The sequence below is a fragment of the Alosa sapidissima genome, chromosome 2, assembly GCF_018492685.1.
Source record: "Alosa sapidissima isolate fAloSap1 chromosome 2, fAloSap1.pri, whole genome shotgun sequence".
In the NCBI taxonomy this organism is placed as follows: Eukaryota; Metazoa; Chordata; class Actinopteri; order Clupeiformes; family Clupeidae; genus Alosa; species Alosa sapidissima.
The window spans coordinates 10,896,028-10,922,757 of NC_055958.1; the positions used below are offsets into that span (position 1 = coordinate 10,896,028).

Here is a 26,730-nt window from a genome sequence, read left to right on the forward strand (position 1 = left end):
TTCCCTTTCCTTCTTTCTGACCCCTGTTTGCTGTGTGCTACACTGCTCAGCTTGGCATCCTCTGTGCAAATGCAATAACTTCCTAACCTGGGATTTTATTTTCATGTACTTACTAACACATGTGACCTTTATAAAGCATGCCATCTCCTACAAAAATGGTAGTGGGTACTTGAAAGTAGTCAAAAGAAAAACATTAAAATGAAATGCAGTAGATTTGGAAAGGAAAGCTAGAGAGAGGCCTTTTGCAAACCTTACTTATATTACATGAACAAAGGTAAATGGCACCTATAAAGATAAGTGCTAAAAATCTTTTGTTTGAATATGTTATGTCTGTATCATCACATCAGAGTTTTATCCATGACATATGTGAATATAAGTGTATATACAATATTTTATATTTCCTAGATCTATGACATGTTTCGAATGCTGATTTAGTCACTTTATCTGTATATCTACATGTGTTAAATACAGATGTATTGTTTAATAGGTTATTCAGTGGTTATTAGCATAATTATATTACCATGAATGAAATTATATATATTGCCATGAATTATCATCATGGAAAATATATGTTAATTTTGAATTTGATACCAGCAACTTGTTTCAGAAAACGTTGGGACAGGGCTTAACAAAATGCTGGAAAAGTTGTGTAATGATAAAGAAAACAAAAGGAGGAATGTTTGACAATTAGGGTAACTGGCAACACGATTGGGTATGAAAAAGAGCATCCCAGAGAGGCAGGGTCTCTTAGAAGTAAAGATGTAGGGGTATTCTTCTCTCTGTGTAAACATGTGTGCACAAATGATGAAACAATGTCATTTTAATGCTTCTTAACATGAAATTGTGAAGTATTTGGGGAGTTCAATATCTACATGACATAGTATCATTAAAACATTCAGAGAATCCAGAGAAATCTTTGCGAACAAGGGAAATAGCTGAAAAACAAATGGAATGCCTGTGGTCTTTTGGGCCTCAGATGGCACTGCATCAACACCAGACCTGTCATTGTATGGGCTCAGACCAACCTCTGATAACCATTGTCTACAGTGCACAGTTTGATACTAAATTAAAAAACTACAGCCAAAATTGTAACAGCCAAAACAACCAAAATTGTATTGAGACATGATACAGAAAATATCACCGTCTTATCTGGGCCTGAGCTTGTTTAAATTGGACTGCGGTAACATGGAAAAAGGTCCTGTGGTTACACCAATCAAAATGTCCCATTCTTTTTGGAAATCATGGGCTCACCTGGGCTTAAGAGGAGAGGGCCTATCCAAGGATCCAACCTTTCCAACTAGTTTTAGCGCTCAGTTTCAAGCCAAACATCTACAATGGTGTGGAGGAGCATTAGTGCCTACAGCATGGGTATCTTGTAGATTTGGTAAGCACAATCAATTCTGAATGATGTATACAGGTTTTAAGCATATGCTGCCATCCAGGTAATGTCTGTTCCAGGGAAGGCCTTGAATATTTCAGGAAAACAATGGCAAAATAAATTCTGCCCATATTTAAATAGTATTTCTCCATAGAGGAAGAGTCCAGGTGCTAAAATGGCCTGTCTGCAGTCCAGATTTGTCAAATTAGGTGCATAATGGAATGAAAAACATGACTAAGAATACCCCATACTGTTGAGCAACTAAAATCCTGTATCGGAGATTAATGGCACAACATTTCATTCTCAAAACTCTAGCAAATGGTCTCAGTTCCTAAACATTTACAGAATTTTGTTAAATGAAGAGGTGAAGCAGCACAGTGGTAAACATGCTCCCGTCCCAACTTTTTTTGCTGCTAAATATGGGTTTACAAAACTTATATTATAGTACTTATATTATATAAACTTATATTATAGTATATTATTGCATTCTGTTTTTATTTGCATTTTACAAAACGTCCCAACTTTTTCTGTTTTGGGGTTGTATTTGTTTTCATCCTCTTTGGTTGGTTGGTTGGTTTGTTTGTTAACAGGATTATGCAAATAATACTGGCCTGATTTACATAAAATGTGCTGAAAAGTATGGCATGGGCAAGAACAAACCCATTACATTTTGAAGCAGCTCTAAGCATTAGGATGCCTCAATGATTATACTTTCATTTTCTATAAATTTGAGTCTGAGGGGACTGTGACTTTTATTTTGATGAATGACAAATCAATTAACTCTTTGCGGTTCTCTTGCGCCAGGAGGTGCCTCACAATGCTGGAAAGACATAAATGTTAGTATGTCTTTGCAATAATCCTGAAAAGAATACAAAATTTGTCAGAATGTCTTAGTTCTCTTTCAATCTAATTCACTCGATGTTAACCAATGGGAAGTCCACTTCGGGTGACGTCATAGACCTGAACGAGTCTCTAATCACCTGTGTCTGACGGGGGAAATATTTGCATGCAAAGTCCATTCAGGATCCTGCATGCAGAATATTAGATTAGATTAGATGAGGCATTCTCTTCTTGGCTTAACAAAGACATCCCAACCACCATGGTGGAGCAGAGGAGATGGTTTATGCATTGATGTAAACAAAACTTGGTTATTATTTTTTTTTTTTACATTACATTTAGCAGACACTTCTTGACCAAAGTGACTTACATATGTCAGCTATATTCAGGGGTGAAAGTAGTTTTTATTTCTTGGTGGTACTATCATATAGAGTCATAATGCGCGCGCAGAGCCCGCGCCGAAAATTTCACTTAGCCTAATTATTTATTATTTATTTACTTGTTTATTTACTGTATTATAGTGTACTTATCAAGCATTCACTAGGACTTCTTATCACTCTAGTATCACCCTTTAACCCACCTGTATCTGTTTTTGATTATGAATAAATTGGCCTCACAGATGCGCTCGTGCCTTAAATGGCAATACAAATCTTCACGATAGGCCTATTAACTGACCGCCCGATTCACGTTGGCTGGGGGGCAGGGGGGGCCATCAGACATTTGTTCCCAAGGGTCTATGAATTGTTAACCCGGCCCTGCCCCCAACGAACGCAACTTTCCACCTCTGAGATAGCTGAAAAGAAGTCTAGAGGACTCCTAACTCACTAGACCTACTTACTGTAGGCTGCGCAAACCACAAGCCTGCATTCGAGGCAGGCCTTCTGTTGAAGAATGTTATATAAATCCTGCGCTAACAGTAATCCTCCTACCCCCGCTACCACAGCTGTGGATAGTGTGGCATGCTCACGCTTTATGTCTCCTTCTTGCCAACTAGGCCTATAGCCCAACCATTTACGTCTTCAAAAAATAACAACTTGCCAGATATGCCTTCATAAATTTGGGCTTCATTCAGCATTTTGTTCTTCCACTGGAAATGACTCTTCTACATTTGCTGCCTGCTGCATCCTTTCTGTTTGTATTGTTTAGAAAATGTTTGACGTCTTGAGTTAATGCATTAAACATTGTTTGCTGGTAACCAGCCACAAATAGCCTATAGATTCTTGCGTGCGTTCTCTCCAAAATGTGCCCGTTCTATAGGCTATCCAAGTGCATAATTCTGCGGCATAAAGCAGATGTATTTGTGTATTGTACAGAAAAATAAAAATAACCTGTCAAGCAGTCAATTGACTACATTGCAGTCAATAAGTAGTGCAAATTATGAAACCAAAACGTGGGTCATAGTTGTCTAAGCCTCTGCTGTGAGGCCAAACCCATGAACAAAGACGCATTGATATCTGCAATAGTTTTTTTTTTGGCGAAACAAGCTCACAGCCGAACAAGTCATACTGAAGGGAGAGGCAACTGGCATGTGATCTCCCCACGGGCCAATGGATGTACAAGTTTTCTCCTGTGCCTATGATATTTAATCCAGTGTTTTGTCAAGTTGCAAAATGCTATTCGTTTTAACGAATTTGTATGATAGTATGAAGTACTTTTTGTATAGGGTAATATCTTAATTGCTTTATACTCAATACTTGACCATTGGCTATTGCATCTGTCTATTGAAAGTGAGAATGTGGCATGTGATATACTGTGTAGGCTTCATAAAATAAAATAAACAGATTGCTAATGGCCTACAAGCTGATCTGGGGGGCGTTTCCCGTACAACTACGGAGGTTAGCTTTTTACTAACAGGATGCATCGTTCAACTAACCAACATGTAAGTTACGACTGTTTCCCAAAACTGTCGTACTTACATAGTACTGTAAGTTTGGACCATGATAGTTTCCAAACTTCAGTAGTCTGGACTAAGGTGGTTAATGACGTTTAGTAACACGTGAACGGGCACCTGCACATACTTCTGTGGCGCATTGCGTTAAGGCCGTTGCACAGCAGTTACCAGTCCCCTGTCCAAGAGTTCGAATCTGGGTTAAGACGTTGACAACAATATTGACATCGTTGTTTACCTAAGGTTATCTTTTGTGCAGATCATATTATCAAAATCAGAATCAGCCTTCTTGGACCCCCCCCCCTCCATGAAAATCAAAGGCTACATATTCTCAGCTGACTCGTCAAAAAGTGCGCACCACCTTATTATTATCTGCAAATGTGTGACTTTTACTTACGTGCACATGGCTGCAAATTGACTTTTAATTCATGTATATTCTGCCTTGGGCATTTTAAAATATGGATGTATGGTGGTTAGAAGTGTAAATATCAATTAGAAACCTAAATATATTTATAATTATTCATTTGCAAACAAATTACTGGCGTCAGTGACGTCTTTGACATGAAGATCCCTGGAACTATGCTTCTAGCATTCTACCACAGGTCGAGAGGTGTAGTTGTAACTACACAACTTTACGATAGTGGTTGCGAACGTTCGTTGCTACTATGGTTTTGGGAAACACTAACGTAGTGGAACGATGCATTGGACTATGTAAGTTCCAAATATGAATGTAATTCTGCGGCATAAAGCAGATGTATTTGTTTATTGTACAAAAAAATAAAAATGACATGTCAAGCAGTCAATTGACTACATTGCAGTCAAGAAGTAGGGCAAATTAATTTACGAAACCAAAACGTGGGTCATAGTTGTCTAAGCCTCTATTGCGTAGCCTGTTAAAAACGTCGCCAGATAGTATTAAATCGGCAACAACATTGTTTTCTGCAGAAGCCTACCCAAGGCTACAGATTAATTCTGAACAGTTATTTCTCTACTGGCTCAATTATCACACCACTGTTTTGATTTGCGTAGCATTAACCCAAACACTGACAATAATGTAGACAGCAAATTTCGATTTCGATTTTCGTTACCACCGTGTAGTCAAGCCTTAAGTCATACCCAAGTAGCCTAAATCGAGGTAATTTTTAATTATGCATGATTTATTTTGTTATTGAATTAGTACAGTAGGCTGGGATTACTCTCGGCAACAATTATATCCTGATCCTGCTTTTTCAGAAGGGACCGCAGGCAGAGCGATGTACAGTGGTAGAGCGACGCACAGTGGCTGAAAGTGGTACCAAAGCTTCACGCAGCTTCACGCCGCGTAATGCGTGAATGAAGTGGTCATTTGAAAGCGATGCCCACTGTATAGTCATCGTTAGGAGGCCTGCAATCTATGTTAACCTGGCTTAAGGCCCGTACACACCGAGTCCGATTTTTCGGATGAAACATTCGCACGAAATTATGCAGCCTATTAAACACATACATTCATATTAGTCTGTACACACCGAGGACGAAATTCGTTGCGATTAATTTTTTTTTCGCAACGGTCTCATTTCATGCGAAATTTCGCATGCAAAAAAGAGCTGTTGACCAATCAAATAATGATTTTGCAGGGTTCCATTGATGTCACAATAGAACGACGAGCAGAAAAAAAGATGATAGATTGGGTGATCCTGCTGCTCACGATGACTAGTCTCCTTAATAGGCCTATATGTCAAAGTTACAAAGAGTTTACGTTACAGTAGACTCTCTCAGGTGTTCAAGAGTTCTCCTGACCAACTCCTTACATAGTGCGAACTCCTTACAGACAGCTTTCCCCACTTTACCGTCCAATTTTACACTCAACCAAAAAGAATGAAATCTCACTACAGCAGTGAACAGAGAGCTTCTCACTGCACATATTTGCATGAAAAAATACAACATGCATTTATGGAAATGGAAGTTTTAAGAATAGGTCATCATGATAGGCTATGCTGCTGACAACAGCATTATGTCCAGTTACCACTATCGTAATTTTGCCTCACATTTCCTGGTGCGTTAACTTTGCTTTATGCTTCATAACTGAAGTAGCCCAATGTGGAACCCTGTGAAAAACGTTCTGTGGATCTTATAAAGGTAAGCTAATAACTGGTCATTATTAGCTTTTGCTGTGTGTTGGATCATCGTCATACAAGCTGATCAATGTTAACCACTTGTTGCAGCAATGCGATTTTATCCCATGCTCATTTCTACAGGCTGTCTCTGTGCCTCCGCTCCTTAGCAGATACATTTTGATGTAGCATGCGTGTGAAATGGTTTCGTGAGATGTACATGATCTAGGCTATGGCCGTTTTATAGCGTGTTGACATTTTGGCATGTAACATTTTAAATGAGGCCTTGCCTACCCTACAACTTGTTAGGCTACACCAGTCCGCCCAAATGGCATACCTCGAGTCCAATATGCGGGCAAGTAGGCCTACACCTGGCTGCAGCTTGCAGATCGGGGCTGGGCTCAATGTGGGGCAGAGCGCAACGTTAAGCTCAGCCCAAAATCAGCTTGTCATTCCCTGCTGACCTCTCTGTGTCCGTCTATTTACCCGGACTCGGAGTTCAAATTTTTCTCAAGGAAGAAGTCAAGTCAAGTCAAGTCAAGTTTATTTATATAGCACATTTCATACACAGAGGTCATTCAATGTGCTTTACATAAACAAAACCAAACGATAATAACAAATAAAAGCATAGAAGGGCAATATAGTCAAAGAATAGTTAAAAGGTAATCATAATAAAAAGAAAACATAAAACACAAGGTAAAATCATTTAAAAATAAAGAATAATTAGTAAGCAAAAACAAAGGCAAAAAAAGTAATAAAAGACAAAGTAGAATAATTATCGAGGCAGATTCAGAATTTGTAACTCGGCACAGTTAGCAGAAAGCGTCTGAGAACAGTTTGGTCTTAAGTCTAGATTTAAAACTGGCTACAGTTGGGGCCTTTTTAATGTCATCCGAAAGTTGGTTCCACAGCTGAGCCACATAGCAGCTAAAAGCTGCTTCACCATGTTTAGTTCTAACTGTAGGTTTTACTAGCAGGTTTTTCACCTGGGACCTGAGAGGACGAGAAGGTGTGTACTGCTGAAGCATGTCTGACAAGTATTTAGGTCCTGCTCCATTTACTGATTTATAAACAAGCAATAGTGCTTTAAAGTCAATTCTGTGACTTACTGGAAGCCAGTGCAAGGACTTAAGAATTGGAGTAATGTGGTCAGTTCTTTTAGTTTTTGTTAGAGTCCTAGCTGCTGCATTTTGTATCACCTGAAGCTGTTTAATAGTCTTTTTAGGAAGGCCTGTGAACAGTCCATTGCAGTAATCAACCCTGCTGGAGATAAATGCATGAATGAGTTTTTCTAAGTCATGTTTTGACATCAGCCCTCTGAGTTTGACAATATTTTTGAGGTGGTAAAAAGCTGATTTAGTTATCGCTTTCATGTGGCTGTTGAAATTTAGATCACTGTCAATTAATACACCAAGGTTTTTAACCGTATCCTTTGCCTTCAACCCTTTTGTGTCAAGGAGAGTGGCAACCCTAAGTCTTTCACTGGAATTTTCTTTCTTCACTTTCTTTGGAATTTTAATTTCATGACGAGAATTCTCGGTCTAACCGTTCATGTGCCGTTGAAACGGCGTAAATAGGCGACCCATCAGGCCAGCACTATAACTCCGAGCATGGTAAACAAAATATATATTTTATTTCATTTATTAATGCTCCCGTTAAGAACCAAACCAGATTTTGTTCAAATCTACACAAGAATTCAGAATGCTTAACTCTATAAAAGCGTATCCTCCTTGAACTACTGCCCACGTTAATCATGTCCCTTCCCGCCTAGCGTTATAGAATCTGGTTGCGTGTGTGTTGTGTAGTGGGGTGGGGGTATGGGTGCACTAATGAGCCCAACCAACTTATTTGTGTTCCTTCAGTGGTTCGACTGCACAATTATCACAATATCACAAGTAGAATAAACAAGGGATAGAAAGGATGGACTTGGTGTGTACACTTTGAGTGCGCGAATTTTTCGCATTTTCGCACTGTTATTTCGTATCGTATCTGGTGTGTATGGGCCTTTAATCTGTTTTCTTTCACTTGTTTCATGTGTGCATTGCAAAGAACCACACACACACACACACACACACACACATCATGCTTTCATCATGTGATCACATATTTTGCATGCTCCTGAATTAAGTTGTGATGACAACGGGATAAAATTGTCACCAGGATAACAGGACAGGCGGATATCTCTGCTCTTACCTCAGACTGATTTCTAACCCCAAGGAAGTGTTTTGTTGTCTACCGTTTCCTTCCTTCATGTGGATTTTACCTACATTAAAGGGGTGGTTCAGGTTTTTGGACATAGGACCTCATTTCCAAGTTAGCAAGTGTGATATTTATCACTGGAGACCGTTTTCAACACGTTTCATCCAGTCCTAGTTCGCAGGTGCTAGGCTATCGCAAGTCATCAGTATGTGTTAGCCGGCTACTAAAAACAGTCTTGCCCACTACACCTGAGGCAAATAAATTATAACGCCAGACTATCGATGTAAATGTCTGTGTTGATAGAATAGTGTAAGAAATAAACTACCCTTGCATCGCATTGCAATAGTTATACTTTGTTCCCTGAAATCGGTTAGCAGTGGCTAGCTAACTATACTAACGGAAGTTATCTATCGGAACTCCCCCTATTACCGTCGGTCCCGTATTTCTGCCGTCTTGCGTGTATACTACTTAATATCCATTTCTATACAAACCAAGACGGCGGACTCCTAAAGAAAAGCAACCACCCACACCATAGGTGTATCTAAATTAGACATTTTACCATGACTCGAAGAGCTGTAAACAGTGTTGTGAGGCTGCGTGTACACAACCGCTTGGAGCTCCAGTGGAATTTTAATTTCATGACGAGAATTCTCGGTCTAACCGTTCATGTGCCGTTGAAACGGCGTAAATAGGCGACCCATCAGGCCAGCACTATAACTCCGAGCATGGTAAACAAAATATATATTTTATTTCATTTATTAATGCTCTCGTTAAGAACCAAACCAGATTTTGTTCAAATCTACACACCTATGGCTACTGAAAAATGTAAGGTTCATTTAGCAAATGTTATTTTGAAGTGTTAAAAAATATCGTTGTTTTAGAATTTCTGAACAAAAGTGGTGATAATTGTGGGTGTTACGACAAGTCTGAAGTCTCCTCCAAGTGACTATCATATTATACACAATGGGTGTGTTCCAAACGGGAGACAGCTGCCTACTGCCTCCCTCCCTACATAGAGAGCTGTCTCACTAGACATGACTTTGGATTAAATGCATCTTTTAAAAATGAGCGTAGCACTCTAGAATCTTTGGTAAACACTACGGTATGACGTTAGCAAAGGCCTGACGTTAAACTAAATTAGCTTACGTAAGCTAGCAGGCTAACGGTATAAATTAGTTTTACGGCCGGCAGATATATCAGACCAGACGCTATTAATGGTTACAACAATGGCATAATCAGATAGTAAATTGTTTATTTCTAATCTGTAATCTGCAAATCTAAGCAAAATAAGATCACACAAATGACATTTTAAACAGATTCAGCAGCCATTACCGATGTCATCCGCCATGTTTGTTTACCTTTCACAGCTGTTTCAGATGTTGCCGCAAGGGATTATGGGTAGGAGGCAGCATGAAGTGTGCATCGATGCTGCATTCAAAAATGACCGTTATTTGGGAATTCTCTAAGATATCTTAAAAGGCAGCAGAATTTGTTTTTTTCGGTTTCGAACCGCACTTGCTGCCTTGCTCCCCAGTTAGATATCTTAAAAGGCAGCAACTTTACCCGTTTCGAACACACCCAATGAATAGCATGTAGCCTACAATGCAGAGCTAGACCATAGACCGTAAAAGAAATATAAGCTTGCATAATTTTTCCTCTTCGCTGGCCATTGTATGAAACTTTCATGTGCTCACATGAAACTTTCTGGTGCGCACTTGAAAATTTTATGTGAGCACGTGAAACTGAACTTTAGATTTTGTTTTGCTCATGTCCCCTTAAGGGCTCCGTAACATGCAGTAGGCTAGAAGAAAAGTTTGTTCTCCTGTCCAGCAGTACGTTCACGTACAGTGAGTCGGTTAGTTTACTAGCTTAAACCGTGTGTTCACATGCAGTAGCCTAGACTAGAAGGAACGTTTGTTCTCCTGTCCATAGTCTTTCTGTTTGCTTGTCTAAATGACGCATTCGTGCACAGTGGGTATAAAGCTTGTTTTTTCTGTCTGAGCCATGCGTTCGCGCATAGTAAGTCCGGTAACACTTTACTTGACGGGTGAGTTCATAGCACATTCATAGCAGCTGTCATAAACTGCACATAAAGCATTCATGACTGTTTCATGAGACATGACTCAACATGCATACCAAACCTTTTATGAATATGGAAGACAGAACGACGACAACTTGTCAAAATAAAAGATTTGTGTATCTTTGTAAATATTTCATGAATATCTTATGAAGTCTACATCGAATGTCACTTTACTGTAATCACTGAGTTTAACACTGGGAGGTAAACTACCGTAAGTCCTTCTGTTTACTAAATACTAAATATTATACTAAATAGTGCGTTTGCGCACTGTGGGTATAAAGCTTGTTTTTCTGCCTGAGCAGTGCATTTTCGCATAGTCAGTCTCTCTGCTTACTAGCCTAAATAGTGGGTCTTTCTGTTCTCCCAGCCTAAATGGTGTGTTCACATTCAGTAGGAGAAGTTTGTTCTCCATTTTAAACAGTGCGTTCGCGCACAGTGAGTCTTTCTGCTCTGCCACTCTAAATGGCGTGTTCACATGTAGTGGCAGAAGTTTTTTCTCCTTTCTAACAGTATGTTCGCGTTCGAGTCTTTCTGTTTGCGTGCCTAAACGGGGCATTCGTGTGCAGTGAGTATAAAGCATGAGTAACAAAGAAAGTCTTTCTGTTTACTAGCCTAAATGGTGCGTTTGCGTTCAGGGGCATTCAATTTTTTCTTGTCTTAGCAGTGTGTTCGCACACAACAGTGCAGTGGATGTAAGGTCTGCTCACTCCCCTAGCGCGTGTGTTCGCATAGCCGGCAGTAAGCATCCCTAGTGCAAAACGAAAAACAAAAGAGATGCCGTGTTTCTCAGGTGGATTTATGTTACTTCGTTTTCCAGAGTTAGGGCCCAAGCACCGGTGGTGCAAAGACCTTTTGTTTCTGTTAAATTACTATCTCCCTTACCTGCTGTGCGCAACTGGTGAGATTGTTGCTATATTCCCCTCACACCTCCGTGTGCAGGAGTGGATGCCTATTTCTTTATTGTATGTTCACATAGGCTACAAGAGTGGAGGTGTGTGTAATGTAATTGACTGTTCATATTATTCTGTTGAAGGGATATTCCACCATTTGGGGAATTACACTCATTTTCCACCTCCCCTCGAGTTAAACAATTGATTTTTACCTTTCTCCAGTTCATCCAGCCGTTCTCTGAGTCTGGCGATACCACTTTTAGCTCCAGCCTAGCATAGATCATTGAATCAGATTAGACCATTAGCATCTCACCTGCTAGCATCACATTTAAAAGTGACTAAGATTTCTAGTAAAGTTCCTATTTAAAACCTGTCTCCTCTCAAGTTAGAAAGTGTAATAAGACCAAACACCAAACAATCTACATAAACGTTTGTGTCAGGGATTGAACTCCGAAGTTATAGATTACAAGACAAACATACAGTGTTTCCCACAGAATTGGATTCAATTTGTGGTGGTAGCTGACTTTGACAACGTGGGGGGGGGGGGGGGGGGGGGTGGTATTAAGATCGTCTTGGTAGTGTATAGGTCTAATTGAGTGCCTGTCACTTTAAGACGTTTGAGGGAACCCTTGCAATTGTAACACAGTTGAAAGGCTGCTGATGTGTGGATGCAATTCATAATGTTTTCTACATAGTTAAAATAAAGGTTCGTACTTCTCCTTGGGACAAGCACTTTTGAATTGAAAACACTTTTCCATTTCCATCGGGATTTTGCAACATTCAGTGTCAGAGTCAATAAAATGAGCCCTTCAACGAAATTGACAAGCAGCTGTAAGTAGGCTAAGCATGCTAAATTCAACATCCAAACAGTATTCTAACATTAGCTTTGAGATACTGCTTGATTTCATAACTTAACTTAGTTTAGTCTCTTCAATGTAGCCTACTATGTTGTGATAAGACCTTAGCAGAGTTCACTTCAATGCAACAGTTTTGAACAAATTTGCGCAGCATGGTCACGATGCTAAGCGGATTTAATAGCAATTTAGCCAGACGTCTTCTATGCAATGCTTCTATGTGGCAACAACAATCCTTCAACAATCGTGAATATTTTGTTAAATGCACATGCAGAGGAGTGGCAGCGGGCTACGAGAGAGGGCAGGACAAGTAAAGGCTGCGTGCGTAAAAAGCGCAGCTCAATGGCAATGCAAGGATTTGACCTTATATTTAATTTTAATTAAATTAAACATAGAATATTAATCTGTGGCGGCCGATTTTTATTTCGTGGCGCCCTGCCACAGATTAGTCAATGTATGGGAAACACTGACATATATAACAATTCAAAAATTTGGGGTCACAGAAATGTTCATCTTTCACCATTTGCACAATTTCATGCGGTCATTTGCAAGTACCTCTGAAAAAATGACACTCAGTAGATGTGGCTCCAATGTGGCTGTTACAGAGATACTGAAGTGTAAATAATAATTGTCATATTTGCAGAATTTTGTCTTTTTGGGAACTGGTGCATGAGTTGGAGAAGCTCCTTTTCCGTGAATTAAAAATGTATCATAGTGTTATGCCTCCCATATATAGTGATTGTTTTCAAGGATGTGTCTTGGTTTTCATACAAACTAATCAAATGTATAAAGAAGCTATTGTGTAGCTATTAAAAGGTTCAAATGTTAAGATGAGCTACTAAGGAGAGCAATTTCCACTGCTAATAATGAAACAGTCTGGTGGTACTGTGTGTGCATATGCACTGTCTATGCACTCAGAGTTTACCCAGCACATGGACATGCTTTGGGAAGAAATGAAGTCCCGTTTTGCCCATGTTAACTTGGGGTGATGGACCCTTACGGAACAGCCTTGAGGAAATTGAATACCTCGGTTGTGAAGATGAACTTGCTGACCTTCAAGCCAATTCGGTGTCAGAAATATTTTCAGGAGCATGGATACAAGAAGTTTTGGATTTTGAAAGGACATGCAGTTGCACCCAGATTGGCCAATCACGCAGTTATAAGGGTTATTCTCCCATTCAGCAGCACATATTTATCAGCTTGCAGTGCGCTTTTTGCAATAAAAACAAAATTCCGAATCGATTTCTACCAGGACTTTAGGTTGGCCATCACTAACATAACACCTGACATCTCTTAACTGGCCAGAGATATGCAAGCCCAGGATGGCCATAATTTTAGCAAAAGAAAAGACTTAATTCAAGGCATGGATCTAATGTTTTTTTCCATGCTGTTCATATGTTCACATTCACAGATATGAAGTGTGTGAAAAATAGAAGTTTTTTGAATTTGAACTGAATTGTGAATGTTTTGGTGTGAGTGTGTGTGTGTGTGGGTTAGGATGTCGGAGGTGGGGGGGCTCAGCTTCCATAGTCCCATGTGAAGGGGGTCTCTTCGGAAAAAAGGTTCTCTGGTTTGAAACAACATAAATTGGTTGAACCTTCCCAGGGACAGTGTGCCTGTGTTGAAATTTAAATTCACTGGCAGCGTGGTTTATTGTAATCAGCTGCCATATGAGGCACGTCTTTGTTCAGAGTTAAGTTAGTTAAGTTAGTTATAGGTGTATGCAATAGAAAAATACATCCACAAGAATGAAATCATTGATACATGGACTATTCAGCTTGCATCTGCAGTAGTTTCTCTTGGTGTTGCAAATCTGCATATATCTTGCACAGACTACCTCAAAAAAATGTGCAGAGGCACACATGGTTTTCCTGGCAAGCATAGTTTCAGGAGTACCATTTCATGCGTAGAAAAGTGCCCAGCATGAATTAGTGCATACACACTGATACATGTGGCCTCATGTCTCCAACAATACTGTACAAAACCTGTACCACCATAGAAAAGCATAATCAACATAGAGAGACCAATAGGTGGCCCCAGTGCACAGGTGGTCAAACAGATAAAGCATACAAGGAACTGTGATTTAAGGAAAAAACTTTTATTGTGTTATTTTATTCTACCACTCTCAATATCACAAAAAACATGTGGACACACACCCACACACACTGTGAAGTTCAGCGGTCTAGTGGCCTTGTTTCCAGACTCACTACTTCAAGAAGAGTGTTTGGTTTCTTATGATTGGGATACGTTTTCAACCATAGCATGGCAATGGGCGGACTTTGCATTAACTTTGGTTACGCTGGAGCAATGATTACAATCACATTGATCAGGGATTCCTAACATTACTTCCTACTTCGCCAAACCTTTCGAAATTGATAATAAACCGCATCGGCAGTCAGGAAGCAATGTACTACCTTTGCTGCATATGAATTTACAGCCTTCCGACAGCATTTTTTTTTATGTTTGGTTGTGTTGCTAGTATTACCGTTTACCACAGCCATTTTCGATTTCAAAACTTAAATGTCATCACCTCTCAGCGCTGATTGGCCTGGCACCCTGGTGGCCAAGGGAAAACTACGTGTATTGTCAGATGCCAGACTAGTATCTCACTGAAATGAAAATGAACGGAGATACTAGGCGGCCGCTGCGGAAATGTAAGAAAAGGTTTCAAAGCACAACATCCTGAACTAAGACAATTGTGCCATTTTGGGCATTTACAAGGGTTTTGGTAGTTAGCTCACTAGTTTAGGTTTTACCACTGCCTTAACCATATTCCATTAGTCCATATATTTGTTACCTCAAACTAAGACATAGGACTCTGACCCATAGATGTAGATTGTAAGAAGACATGAAAAGCAAGTAAGAAGAAAAATACATATACCATGTGCTATTCAAATGTTTGTCTTTTTTCTGTTATTTTCTGCAGGACCTGGGGATATCGAAAGTGGGTCATATGAAGAGAATTCTTCAGGGAACTAAAGACCTGGCCAAGAACATCTTAGTAGATCTCTGAGACTGGACTGTCTGGTTGTGAAAGGTCCTTTCTTGACTGAACAGTTGCTCAGTTGCTTGGACAAGACCAATTTAACATACTGCATCCAAGGCACAATTAGGTATGCCATGCTATATACATTCTGGTTTGTGAACAATCAGAAAAATCTGTCAGATAGCCAGTTCCATAAGGTGCTAACTGTGGAGTTTGTATAGACTATGGCCTTGTTATTTTCAATGTCTTCTTTCCCTGTGGTAGGTGGCTATAATGGCCAGTTGAGGTGATCCGTTAGCAATATTAGATTTTTGACAGCACTGTTTACATTTCAACAAAGAGATAGTTTACTGAAGCATTACAGTTAGAAGAGAGATTGTAAAGGGAAACTTCCGGATTTTTCAACATGGGCGCTATATTTAGACCTTTTGAGGTCCACATTTTTAGTAGGGACATAAATGATCAAGAACACCATAAACTTTAAAATGGTATAAACAGCAACTTCAGTCGTGGTTGAAAAATCTGAAACTTTCCCTTAAAAACTAGTCAAAAGTTGTTTCCTAAAATAACACACTGATGCATCTATGCTTGCTTGACTTGGATAGCTATTTGACTGCATGATAAGTGTCTTTTTATGTAACACTTGAATTCATTTTACCAGATTTATTATTATGTCATTTATTACTACTGAATCATCCTTTTTCCTATATTTATTTGTTTTGCATGGATATGAAAGTCGTGACGTGCCATATTTATGGGAAAATGTGCGTTACTGGTGAAATTTAGTAATTTCCAAACACTTCACAGCTGTTTCTGTGAAACCATCACTTACATGAATGTTTCCAATTCAGCCAGTGTTCCTCAATTGATGCATTTATAAAGGATTGTGCCTGGAAATAGGACAATGAGAAATGTCAAGAAATGTTACTAAACTTACTTTTTGTTGTGTAGAACCTGAATACATTTGTGCCAAGTTTTAATCAACCTTTATTGTCATGACAAGGTCAAGGAATCTCTAAATCTCAAATGTTTCTAAGTTAATATTGAACATTGATATACAGCTATATTTGAATATTTTACAAGGAATACATATTTATAGATATTGAATCTGCAGCTATACAGTATAAGATACTGCATTGACCTGCAGTGCTAAGTAAAGCTTTTGGTGGATTAATGCTTTTCTAAGCTTTATTCAGGGTTAAGTTGTAATAGTAATTAGGGGTGTGCACAGATAGTCGAATATTCGGTTAACTGTTTGAGATATACTACACAAGCATTAATATCCCTATTTGATTGTTCTAAAACACAGTCATGGAAGTTGTGCTACCACTGCAGTACAGTATGGCATTGCATAGCAGTTTTGCTACAGCATCACTGTTGATGAACATTTCGCGTATTTGTTGTTCTGTTTATGTAATGTGAGAGTGTAGCTTACACAATGCAGAGAAATAAAAGGGAGACCAACAAATTTACACTCTGTCAAGGACTGTCTTTGCATCGTGATTCTAGAGACTCATTGCTAAGCACACCGTATTGGAAAGACCAGAAGCTACCCACCTTATGCTCTTGATAATCCATCCTCCAAATAGCAGTGTTCCCAATGTAAATAGCCTAAATAAATAATGACCGAATAACACTGCAGGTGGCCCGATTATTATTTTTTTATTTTTTGTATGCACACCCCTAATAATAGTAGGAAACCGATTTCAGATTTTGTTAAGTCGTGGTATAACAGGGTATATTTGTATTTGCTGTTATTAAGTTTGTACACAGTGTAAATATGCATACCAGTGTATGTATACACTCCTATTGCCTATTAATGTAAAAATGCCTTGTAGTTTGCTAAGACAAGATTATCAGTTGATGTTGATTGAGTAAAGTGCACTGTACTGAAATGTCATTTATTGATTGTTTTAAAAATTATGTTGTATTATGATGAAGGTGCAATATTGTCATTTTTCGATACCGTTTTATTCCTTTTTAAGGTATGTAGTTTTTTTTTTATTTGTGTGCAACAAGAAAATCTGTAATTATTGTACTCCCCTTTTTGGACTGTGGAGTAAGTGAGATAATTTGCCTGACCAGTCATGAAAGTGTATCTGCTGATTCATAACTCTTCCAATTGTAATTTATTAGTCTTTTCTATTTGTGCTTCCAGCATGTGCTATGAAGTTTGAAGTCTTGTGAAGTCTATAATTGGCAAAACTGCCTTTGGTGCCTCTTTCAGATGTATGAAGAATAGGTAGCTGCTTACAGTGAATCTGTATTATACATAACTGTGCTGAAGTCTGATGTTAATTTGATATTATTTGACACAATCATATTTCAGTCCAAGGATGAGCTAATGAAATGTCATCCCCTTAAAAATATGACATTAATGAAAACAATTCTACATGTAGAGTGGGATAATAGAGTGGGAGCGTTATTGCTAGGTGCGAGCACCTTAATATGGTTAAAGTAAATTCCTTGGAAAGTATGTCATAGCTTTTGATGCTTAGATATTATCTGTCCTAACAGACATATCAGATATTTTTCATCGCTACATTAAAAGCAGAGGAGCCAATATACTGGTTATTTAACTCCACGTTGAATCTGCTTTTACATTTACTGCAATACTGAATTCATTCTTAAATATGTTAAAGGGGAAAATAATTTTGAAATGATTTTAAATATAATCTTTAAGGATTATATTATCCTTAAAGAGAGACATGTTCAGCTTGAATTCATAACCAAAGACAGGGGAAATGGCACAATTCTTGAATCAGTCAACATTATTAGTGTACTGTATAAAAGAAGTGTAAATGTTGGTATAACTGTGTGGCCTTAAATTGCAATGGATATGTATGCATAAAACAGGTCAACAGGTCAAGGGTATAGACGCCACATTATCTTCTCCAGAATATTGAAAAGCTAGAATATCCTAAAAAGTGCTGCATATCTGAGATTAAGAGCAGTCATCTATACATATTTATGCAGCAGCCAGTGACTGTTGCAGTGTCAGTCTGTGGGATGGCAATCAATCAATTCAATCAACATTCTGAAGTTACAGTCTTCCTCTCATGTTGCAATGTGTTTGTCTTGCACAAAGACACTGGCTGTTTACGTGTAAGCAAGTTCTCATGGATTCTGATGGACTATTCCCTGACCGTAGCCCTAGCAAGAAAGGGCTTGGACTTATTATAAAACGTACATATAGCTGTAAACTGCCTTTTAAGGGAAAAAAGTTCATGTGTGGAAGTTTTCAGAGGCGAGCTTGCCTATCTCTGTCTTATACATTTAGTGAGAAGTGAGTTATTTTATTTCTTTACATTGTGTTTACAATGCACCATTTAATTTTCAAGGCTGTATACAGAGTCATTTATGATACAATATTTATTGACTAAGGTTTAGCAACTGATGTTTATGTTTTCACTGTTTGAATACTGTATAATGTTATAGTTGTCACTTGCATTGATATTTGCATAATTTTGGTAAAGTAGGTTATCATCTTCATTACTACTGAGTGACCTTTTCTTGTGCCTTTTTTACTGTAGAATGCATGGTTAAATATTTATTATGATATGGAAGTCACTGAGATGTGTATTTTTGTATACTGATTAATTTTGTTGAATATTTTAGATGCCTTAACAAGGCCACCTCTCAATATCTTCCTTCTATAATAAACCTGAATGCATATAAACGGTTTCTCTGATTATATAAATGTAACAACTATAAAGTAGACATAACTGAAAAATATGTGCATTGGGAATAGGAATATTTGGTGTATTTTTAAATGTTGCACGCACACGCACGCACACGCACGCACAAACACATAAACACACATGCACGCACAAGCACAGATACACACATACGCACGCACACACACACAAATAACATAACAGAAACACATATAAACAAACACGCACAGACACACACATAAAATGGGTCCCATTTAGAAGTGGCCACTTCATTTGCGCTTCCCGTGATACACGTAGCTGCGTGAAATGTATTACAACTTTTCGCCACGAGGTGGCAGCTTAAGTCCACGGTAGCATTGCCTGTAAACAGGGCAACGGACTGCATTTAGAGGTGTTGCAAGTGTGATTGATACTGTAAGCTACAGAATTATACTAAAGATTACCTTGTTGAAGTCATACAGTAGACTAGGCTGAATCAGAGCCTACTTTTTTATCAAGCTGGGGCCAGAGATGATTAACCTGACTCTCGCCAGATGAATTTTGTTCCGCCTAGCTCCACTCACATCCATCTGGGATCAGTTCCGTTGAGAGTGATTTCAGCACGAGATTGTATGGTAGAGCCAATCAGGATGCAGGGCGGGAGTTTCATAGATGTGACGTAGTGTAGAAGCGACTGTGAGACTGTTCTCAGCGCCACGGGTTGGCTTCGATATGAGTGGTTGAAGTAGCACGTCAATAGATGACGGACAAGTGGCTTATCCAATCTTATGCAAGGATTTTTTAATAAGGCCCAGCCTTATGAAGCACCACTCCAATGGATTGATCCCAGATGGATGAGTGGAGCTAGGCGGAGCTACATTCAGCTACATTCTCACTTGGCCTTGACACGTTATAGACAGAAGCAAAATTCTTGACACTTATTCAATAATGAAAATCTTCACAGTGGATCAACAATCTCCCTCGGAGTGCAGTGCCCATAATTTGCATTGACCTGGGGTAAATTTAGTCAAAAAACACTTAAAGTGTTGTGAATATTCCTTTCCATATTAAAAATCACGAATCAATCAGAAGAAGATAGTATACAATATAAAAGTACTTTATTATAAATATTCAATAAAACGAATAGCAATTGGCACCTTGACAAAACACTGGATATGGATATAGTAATAGTAAGATGGCAAAGGAGAAAATTTGGACATCCCTTGGCCCGTGGGGAGATCACATACCAGTTGCCTCTCCCTTCCACGCTATGACCTGGTTGATGACTTTGTCCAGATGGTCTATGTATTTATTGCAGACACCGGCTGTGAGTTTGTTTTACCAAAAAAACTATTGCAGAGATCAGTGTATCTTTGCTCATGGGTTTGGCCTCACAGCGAATGTATTGTTTCGTGGAAGCCCACACTAACTCGATGGGGTTCAGATCCAGCGACCTAAAAACAGAAACACATGGACATGCCAGCACTGTTTTCTGATATGTATTCATCCAGAATATATATATATATATATTATTTAATTATTAAAATAACTACAGTAACTTACTCTGCCGGTGTTGGTACCCAGTTGATCCCCTCACTTTGAATGCAGGCCTTGACACCTTTTGCGGTGTGTTTCAAATCAAACAGGACAAATTAGGACAACTTAATCATTAAACAAACATTAGTAGCCTAATCATCACCACGTTCAACATTATAATCATGCAAAAGATTGTTATGGAAAACAGATTGTTAGCCTACCTTGGAAGAATCTATGTGTAGACATACGGAAACGCTCCCTTAAGTATAAATGGATGGATTTTTTGTCTCTCTTCCGCGTAGAAGTGTTGATCCATAATACCTGCGGGTTAAACAATATGTTAGCACATTGTAACACTTTATTTTGCATAGGCTTATCTTATTCTTTATTTTGAACCCTTGGGCTTTCAATACTTCATCACTCACCGTCAAAAATGATCCCACCCCAAACATGCAGTTTGACTGGAAAACACACACTCGTCAGTGAAGAGAACATCACACTTTTCACCAGCAGCCTTCCATTCTTGAGCTGGATTAGACGCAAGTCTTTGTTTTTTCCCCGGGTCATTGGAACGAATCTGTAAGCAGAATTTATCAAAATGTTACTGTAAGAAGGATATGTTGAGTGCCCGATTATCACAAATAGGTAAATAATAAAGAGACACGTTATCTGGGCTTCCCAAAGTTCCAGCCAAGATTCCGGACTGCCTTTCTCACCGGGTTTAAACAGATTCTTATGTTGTGCCTTCTTTGAAGAAGCGCTTTTAATTCTCTTGCTGGTAGTTCATCATCTGTTCTCAGGATGGAGTCTATTATTTCCATCACCTGACTGAAAGAGACACACTGTTTCAATACATAGTTTGGTAAAGCCTGTTGTTATTTTTGTAAACATGTCAAACTTACAAACTTGAGTTTATATTTAAAGAATAAAAAGTTAATTTACCTTGTCACTTAACGCAGCTTTCGCCGGATAGTCCGCAAGGAAGGTCTTATTCCATTCATGGCCAGATGTTTGGCGATAGCGCTAGTCGGCCAGCCTTTCTTAGCCACTGGCCTCGTGATCTCATGAGCTAAACCATTAATGAAAAACAAACATAAACAAAACAGCCAGATGCCTCTTCATAAAATAACAGACACCTTCATAAACAATAACAACTTTTATCGTGAGACTGCGTGTCGTTTGGAACAGTGTATCGGTAGCTTATATTAAAAGCAGAAGATTTTCAGTTTGCTTCGGAATTTAATTCACTTTTGGATTGTTTGATTATAGTGCTAAATGTTGGGACTGTCGCAGGAGACATACTGTAGGCCTATCAGCCATCGAAATGAAAGCTCATCAGGGGGTAATATTGGGTAAATATATGGTCCATACTGTAGCATACTGGCGCGTATACAGTAGACTTAAAGCGGCAAAAGCCGACGTTCCTGACCCTGCTCTCAATTGCCACCTAGTGGTTGTTTGGGTCATTGCTGCTTCACTGAGGAAATATAAATAAAAGACGTGTGATTCTCACGTGATTTCTCACGTTTTTTCATCGTTTGGCTGGTCCTGCGACTCAGGTGCAACATATATATATTTATATGTTTTTTTCCTCTTCATGACACATTTTTTGACTGGTGCGACTTATACTCCGGTGCGACTTATAGTCCGGAAAATACGGTATACATATTGGTCTACATATAAATATAGCTCCATTGGCTGGTTACAAAGTGTACTACACATGATCAAAATGCAAATGTCACTAAATATGACAGAATCATTACTATATTTAACTGCCTTTACCTTGTTTGCCTATGAACTCCACTGGTATAGGCCTAAATGAGCTTAACACTGTCTTCCCAAAGTAGATAGGCACTGAATGTATTAAGTATCTGGACAAGAGGGTTATCTGGTTTATCTATTTTCTATTATAATAGGCTACCACAGAATGACATGGTTGACCCAGGTTTAATTGTTGAAACCCATGTTGTGAGTCTGTGTCACTTTGGATGAGAGTCTGCTAAATTTGTCAACTTAATCTGAACAAAACTCAAAAAGCAAATCAATCATTCCAAGTTCAGTTCAACAAGTCAATTTAATTAAAGTTAACAAGACAATTTAATTATAATAATTTATTTTTTTAATTGAATTAATACGTTTTGTGTGTGTGTGTGTGCCTGAGTGCATGTGTGTCTGTGTGTGTTCATGGCTCATGAAGGAATGCCTCAAGGTCTGCCATGGCCTCACAGTCCACCTGTTCGTCCTGATCATCTGTCTGTAAACAGTTAAAGCAAAGACAAAGAAAAAAATATATGTGATTTGGCAACACAAAAATGTCATGCATACAAAATTGGCAAAATAACCAATTTATCAAGGCAGATCTCACCTCAAATAATCAGAATCAAATTCGGCTTCAGTGCCCATCCAAGACTGGGTGGGCACCTTGAGCTCCGTTCCACACCCCATCATCAAACTGTAGTGTTCTGACCCCACGTTCACCGCCACAACAGTTCACAGGCGGTATTGGCTCTGTTTGCTGTAGGAAAAAAATACAGCCATCCACATGTAACACTGACACTGTAACATCCACATGTAACACAGACACTGATTCAATTCAGAGGATTCAGAGCAACACAGTGCTCTGCAATGTTTTGACATTACATAAATATGGTTGTTTCTTCACATTCTGTTGCTGTTTCTATAGGTCATGTAGGATGTTTTGACCTATAAGTATTAAACAGGTCCTTTACCAGTAAGAGATAAACTTCATTTGATCATTAATAAACCCTTCTTACAGTAAAAAGCATTGCTGCTGAGAACTGTTATGTACTTGATTAATAAGTAGACATCCTGTCCAGGGATGTAGTGGTAAAATGAGGTAAGTAAACTATGAATTCTTAGCCTGAGTTTTCCCATGCTGCCTCACATGCGCGATTTTATTCACGCTGCTAGGCATAGTGTTAGACTTCATTTTCACCTCAACGAAGGAACCAATTTAAATTTTTTGAACAAGTTCACAGTTCATAGTTTTCGCTTCGAGTGTTTCAATTACAAAATAGTATTTTGTATTTGAAATACGTATTTTAAAGGGAAATTTGGCAACTATTTCAACGTAATAAACCCGTATAGAAATCATTTGGATGGTTAAATAACCTGCTCCGGTGACTCCCCATAGACTCCCCGCTGCGCCTAGCGTCCCCAAACCAACCTTGCAACATTGAGTCCCGGAAAGAGAAGTGAGAAACAAGACACTCGTTTTAAATCGTGTTTCTTACCTTGTAACATTCACATAGTTCTGCCAAACTTATGCTAACCGTTCGCTAGCTTGTAAACAAATCCATGTGCTTTATCGTTACCTTTTCCCACAGTTTGAAATAGCATAATGCACAATTTCTCCAGCAGAGGGGGAAATCCTGCCAAGTTTCCCTTTAAATACATGTATTAGAAATACTGCCCATCCCTGGCAACATGGTAAAGAGATGAAAATGACTTGATTTTACTTCCAATTCATTTTACATTCCCCAAGGTATTAACATTAACATTTTTCACAACTCCATGTAGGACGTTTCTGTACATAAATGTAAGCACTGTGGCAGTAGTAGGCTAATGCAATATTTAGAAAATGTAGGCTACTCTTGATACTCAAGTACTTCAGTACTTTTACTTAAGTAGACATCTGACTGTTGTACTTTTACTTGTACTTGAGTAAAATTTAGCAAAGGGTATCTGTACTTTTACTCAAGTAATGAAGCTGTGTACTCTGTCCGCCTCTGATTGTTTGGATACTTCACACACACATGTTTTTTAATCGCATAGACTACAACTACCAAGCTGGAATCAGCACATCGACTCCCCTCTCACACCCTAAACACGCACTTCAAACAAACAAAAAGCGTCTCAGTCTCACGGTATAGCCATAGGCAAAACTGTATCGGACCGGTGTAATGTTGGTACTAAATCATCCATCGCAAAGAATGATTTTTGTAGCACGTGCAACAAATATGTGTAGGTACAGCCCTGCCCTGGATACATCTCTCAACGTGCGCTCTCAAACATTTGGTTTAAATGAAGATGTAGATCACGCGTGCGTTAATAAATCTACATTGCGGCGAGTTGACACAAATTATTCACTTTGACGAATTTATGTAGTTTCAGTCCTAGTTACTTACTTTGAGCCATGCTCTTCCTTACTTGAATTACCTTTGAAAATAGAGGATTGAAGTACAGTATATGGGTGTTTTGGAATGAACGTTGACTCAGATGCTTTTTGAGACTTTGAGCAGAAATGTCCCAGCCCGGTGTTTAGGATGCATCATAGGTATCTTTCAGGTAGCCTAGGCTATATTTTCCATTAGAAAACCATCACGTAGCGAACGTGTTGTGGCTAACTCACTTAGCTCCTGTTAGTAGCCTAGGTTATGGTCATAAGCAAATGAGATGACAGTCGAAAGATACAATTAGTGCTGTTATCAATTTGCTTGGTAGCCTATTACCGCATTTATGGTTTTCTACAAATACATCAATAATCAAATTGGCCTCCATCACTCAACCAATGCTAACGGTAACATTATTTTACCTACGTCCTAGGCTATAATATAAATTAAGATTAACGTAGCCTACATGCAGTAAAAACTAAGCATGTCCGATAAACATTCTCAGATTTATTTTGGCTTCAAGAAGAAATGGGAATTACATATCATGCAGAAATCATCCTACCCTTATTAGACGTTCTCTGCGGTAAACTACAGTTGTCCTTGTAGGAAGCGTAGTGTCTTTCCAACCCACTTTAGATTAACTTCCAACAAAATTACGTCTCACTGCAACGATGCGCCATCTGGTGGACAAACGACTACATGACGCCAATACTGGAAATGCAGCCAAATTATTATTATGATGAATATTTGGTTTTCCTTTAATCCTGAATTTGTAATTATGTATCGGCCGTTCTAATTGCCGATACTGATGGTATGTGCGTGTCTGTGTGTGTGTGTGCGTGTGTATGTGTGCACCACCATCTACAGGCCAATGAGTGTACAGTCACTAAAATTTAGAGTAGAGTATCATTTATTTATCCTGAGGGAAATTAAGGTGTCCAGTAGCATACATACATAAATACAGAATAGAAAAACACAAAGACATTACACACATCATTGCACATATGTTCACCATACAGCACACGCTTACATACATCTAGCCAAAGTCAGATCTCTCACACATACACACACACACACACACACAGCTGTGGTTGTGATGAGAAGAAAATAGTGGTTCATCACATGTGCCATAGCTGAGTGATACATAGCAAGAGCAGCTAAAAAGAGTCAATAACTGGAAAAAGTGTTCAAGTGTCAGGTGTCTCAAAGTGTCACTATGTGCAGATGAGTGTGCAGGTGTGGGAAGATTGATTATGCAGTCCAGTCACCTATGATGATCTCTTTCTGGTTGTCCTTCTGTGTGGTGTTGAACAACTGGATGGCCCTGGGGACAAAGGACCTCCGTAGCCTGTCTGTCTTGCATGGGATGGCACGGAATCTGTAGCTGAATGCGCTTCTCTGGTTGTCAAAGACTGGGTGCAGGGGGTGATTGTAATTGTCCATTATAGAGTCAAGTCTGCTCAGTCTCCTCTTCTCAGCAGTGGTAGTGAGAGTCTCCAGTTCTGTGCCAACAACAGACCCAGCTTTCCTCACCAGCCTGTCAAGGCGTCCAGCATCTCTCTTTCTAATGCTGCCTCCCCAGCATGCCACAGCATAGAAAAGCACACTGGCCATGACAGACTGGTAGAACATCTGCAGGAGTCTGTTGCATACATTGAAGGATCTCAGCTTCCTCAGAAAGTAAAGCCTGCTCTGACCCTTCTTGTAGAGTGCTTGTGAGTTAGCAGACCAGTCAAGTTTATTGTCCAGATGTACCCCCAGGTACTTGTAAGTGCAGACTGTCTCCACTGTCCCCCTCAATTGAGACAGGCAGCAGAGGTGGGGTAGCACGTCTGAAATCAACCACCATTTCCTTGGTTTTGGTGGTGTTCAGCTGCAGCTGGTTGGTCCTGCACCACCTGACGAATTTCTCCACCAGTCCCCTGTACTCCCCCTCCTGCCCATCTTTAATACATCCCACAATAGCTGTGTCGTCTGAGAACTTTTGCAAGTGACAGCTATCTGAATTGTAGTTGAAGTCTGTGGTGTAGAGGGTGAACAACACCGGGGAGAGTACTGTTCCTTGTGGAGCTCCGGTGCTACTGACCACAGTCTGTGATGTGAGGTCACACAGTCTGACGAACTGGGGCAGTTCTGTGAGGTAGTCTGTAATCAAGGTCACCAGCCTCGTCTCCACTCCCATCTGCAGCAGTTTGTCTCTCAA

General features: G+C 39.2%; 1 protein-coding gene and 2 long non-coding RNA genes across 7 annotated transcripts in view; 1 reads left to right on the plus strand and 2 right to left on the minus strand.

Moving 5' to 3' along the window:
- Positions 1-18,881, plus strand: part of dgkh (diacylglycerol kinase, eta) — a 174,102-nt gene extending 155,221 nt beyond the window's left edge. For all 4 annotated transcript variants that reach the window (XM_042068970.1, XM_042068969.1, XM_042068971.1 and 1 more), the window contains one exon: positions 15,143-18,881. In XM_042068970.1, coding sequence (XP_041924904.1) covers positions 15,143-15,229 — 87 coding nt within the window. In that variant the 3' untranslated portion in view covers positions 15,230-18,881. The remainder of the gene's footprint in view (positions 1-15,142) is intronic.
- Positions 18,882-20,056: 1,175 nt separating this feature from the next.
- Positions 20,057-21,560, minus strand: LOC121689181. Its single transcript, XR_006024753.1, has 6 exons — positions 21,337-21,560; positions 21,111-21,222; positions 20,820-20,971; positions 20,616-20,715; positions 20,422-20,476; positions 20,057-20,312 (listed from the first exon to the last, which is right to left on the minus strand). It is a non-coding gene; the product is annotated as an uncharacterized LOC121689181 (long non-coding RNA).
- A 969-nt stretch (positions 21,561-22,529) lies between these two features.
- Positions 22,530-25,149, minus strand: LOC121689165. Of its 2 annotated transcripts, none has more exons than XR_006024752.1 (3): positions 25,090-25,149; positions 22,760-22,909; positions 22,530-22,648 (listed from the first exon to the last, which is right to left on the minus strand). It is a non-coding gene; the product is annotated as an uncharacterized LOC121689165 (long non-coding RNA). The 2 variants fall into 2 exon arrangements; XR_006024751.1 differs by lacking the exon at positions 25,090-25,149 and adding an exon at positions 23,649-23,701.
- Positions 25,150-26,730: the final 1,581 nt, after the last annotated feature.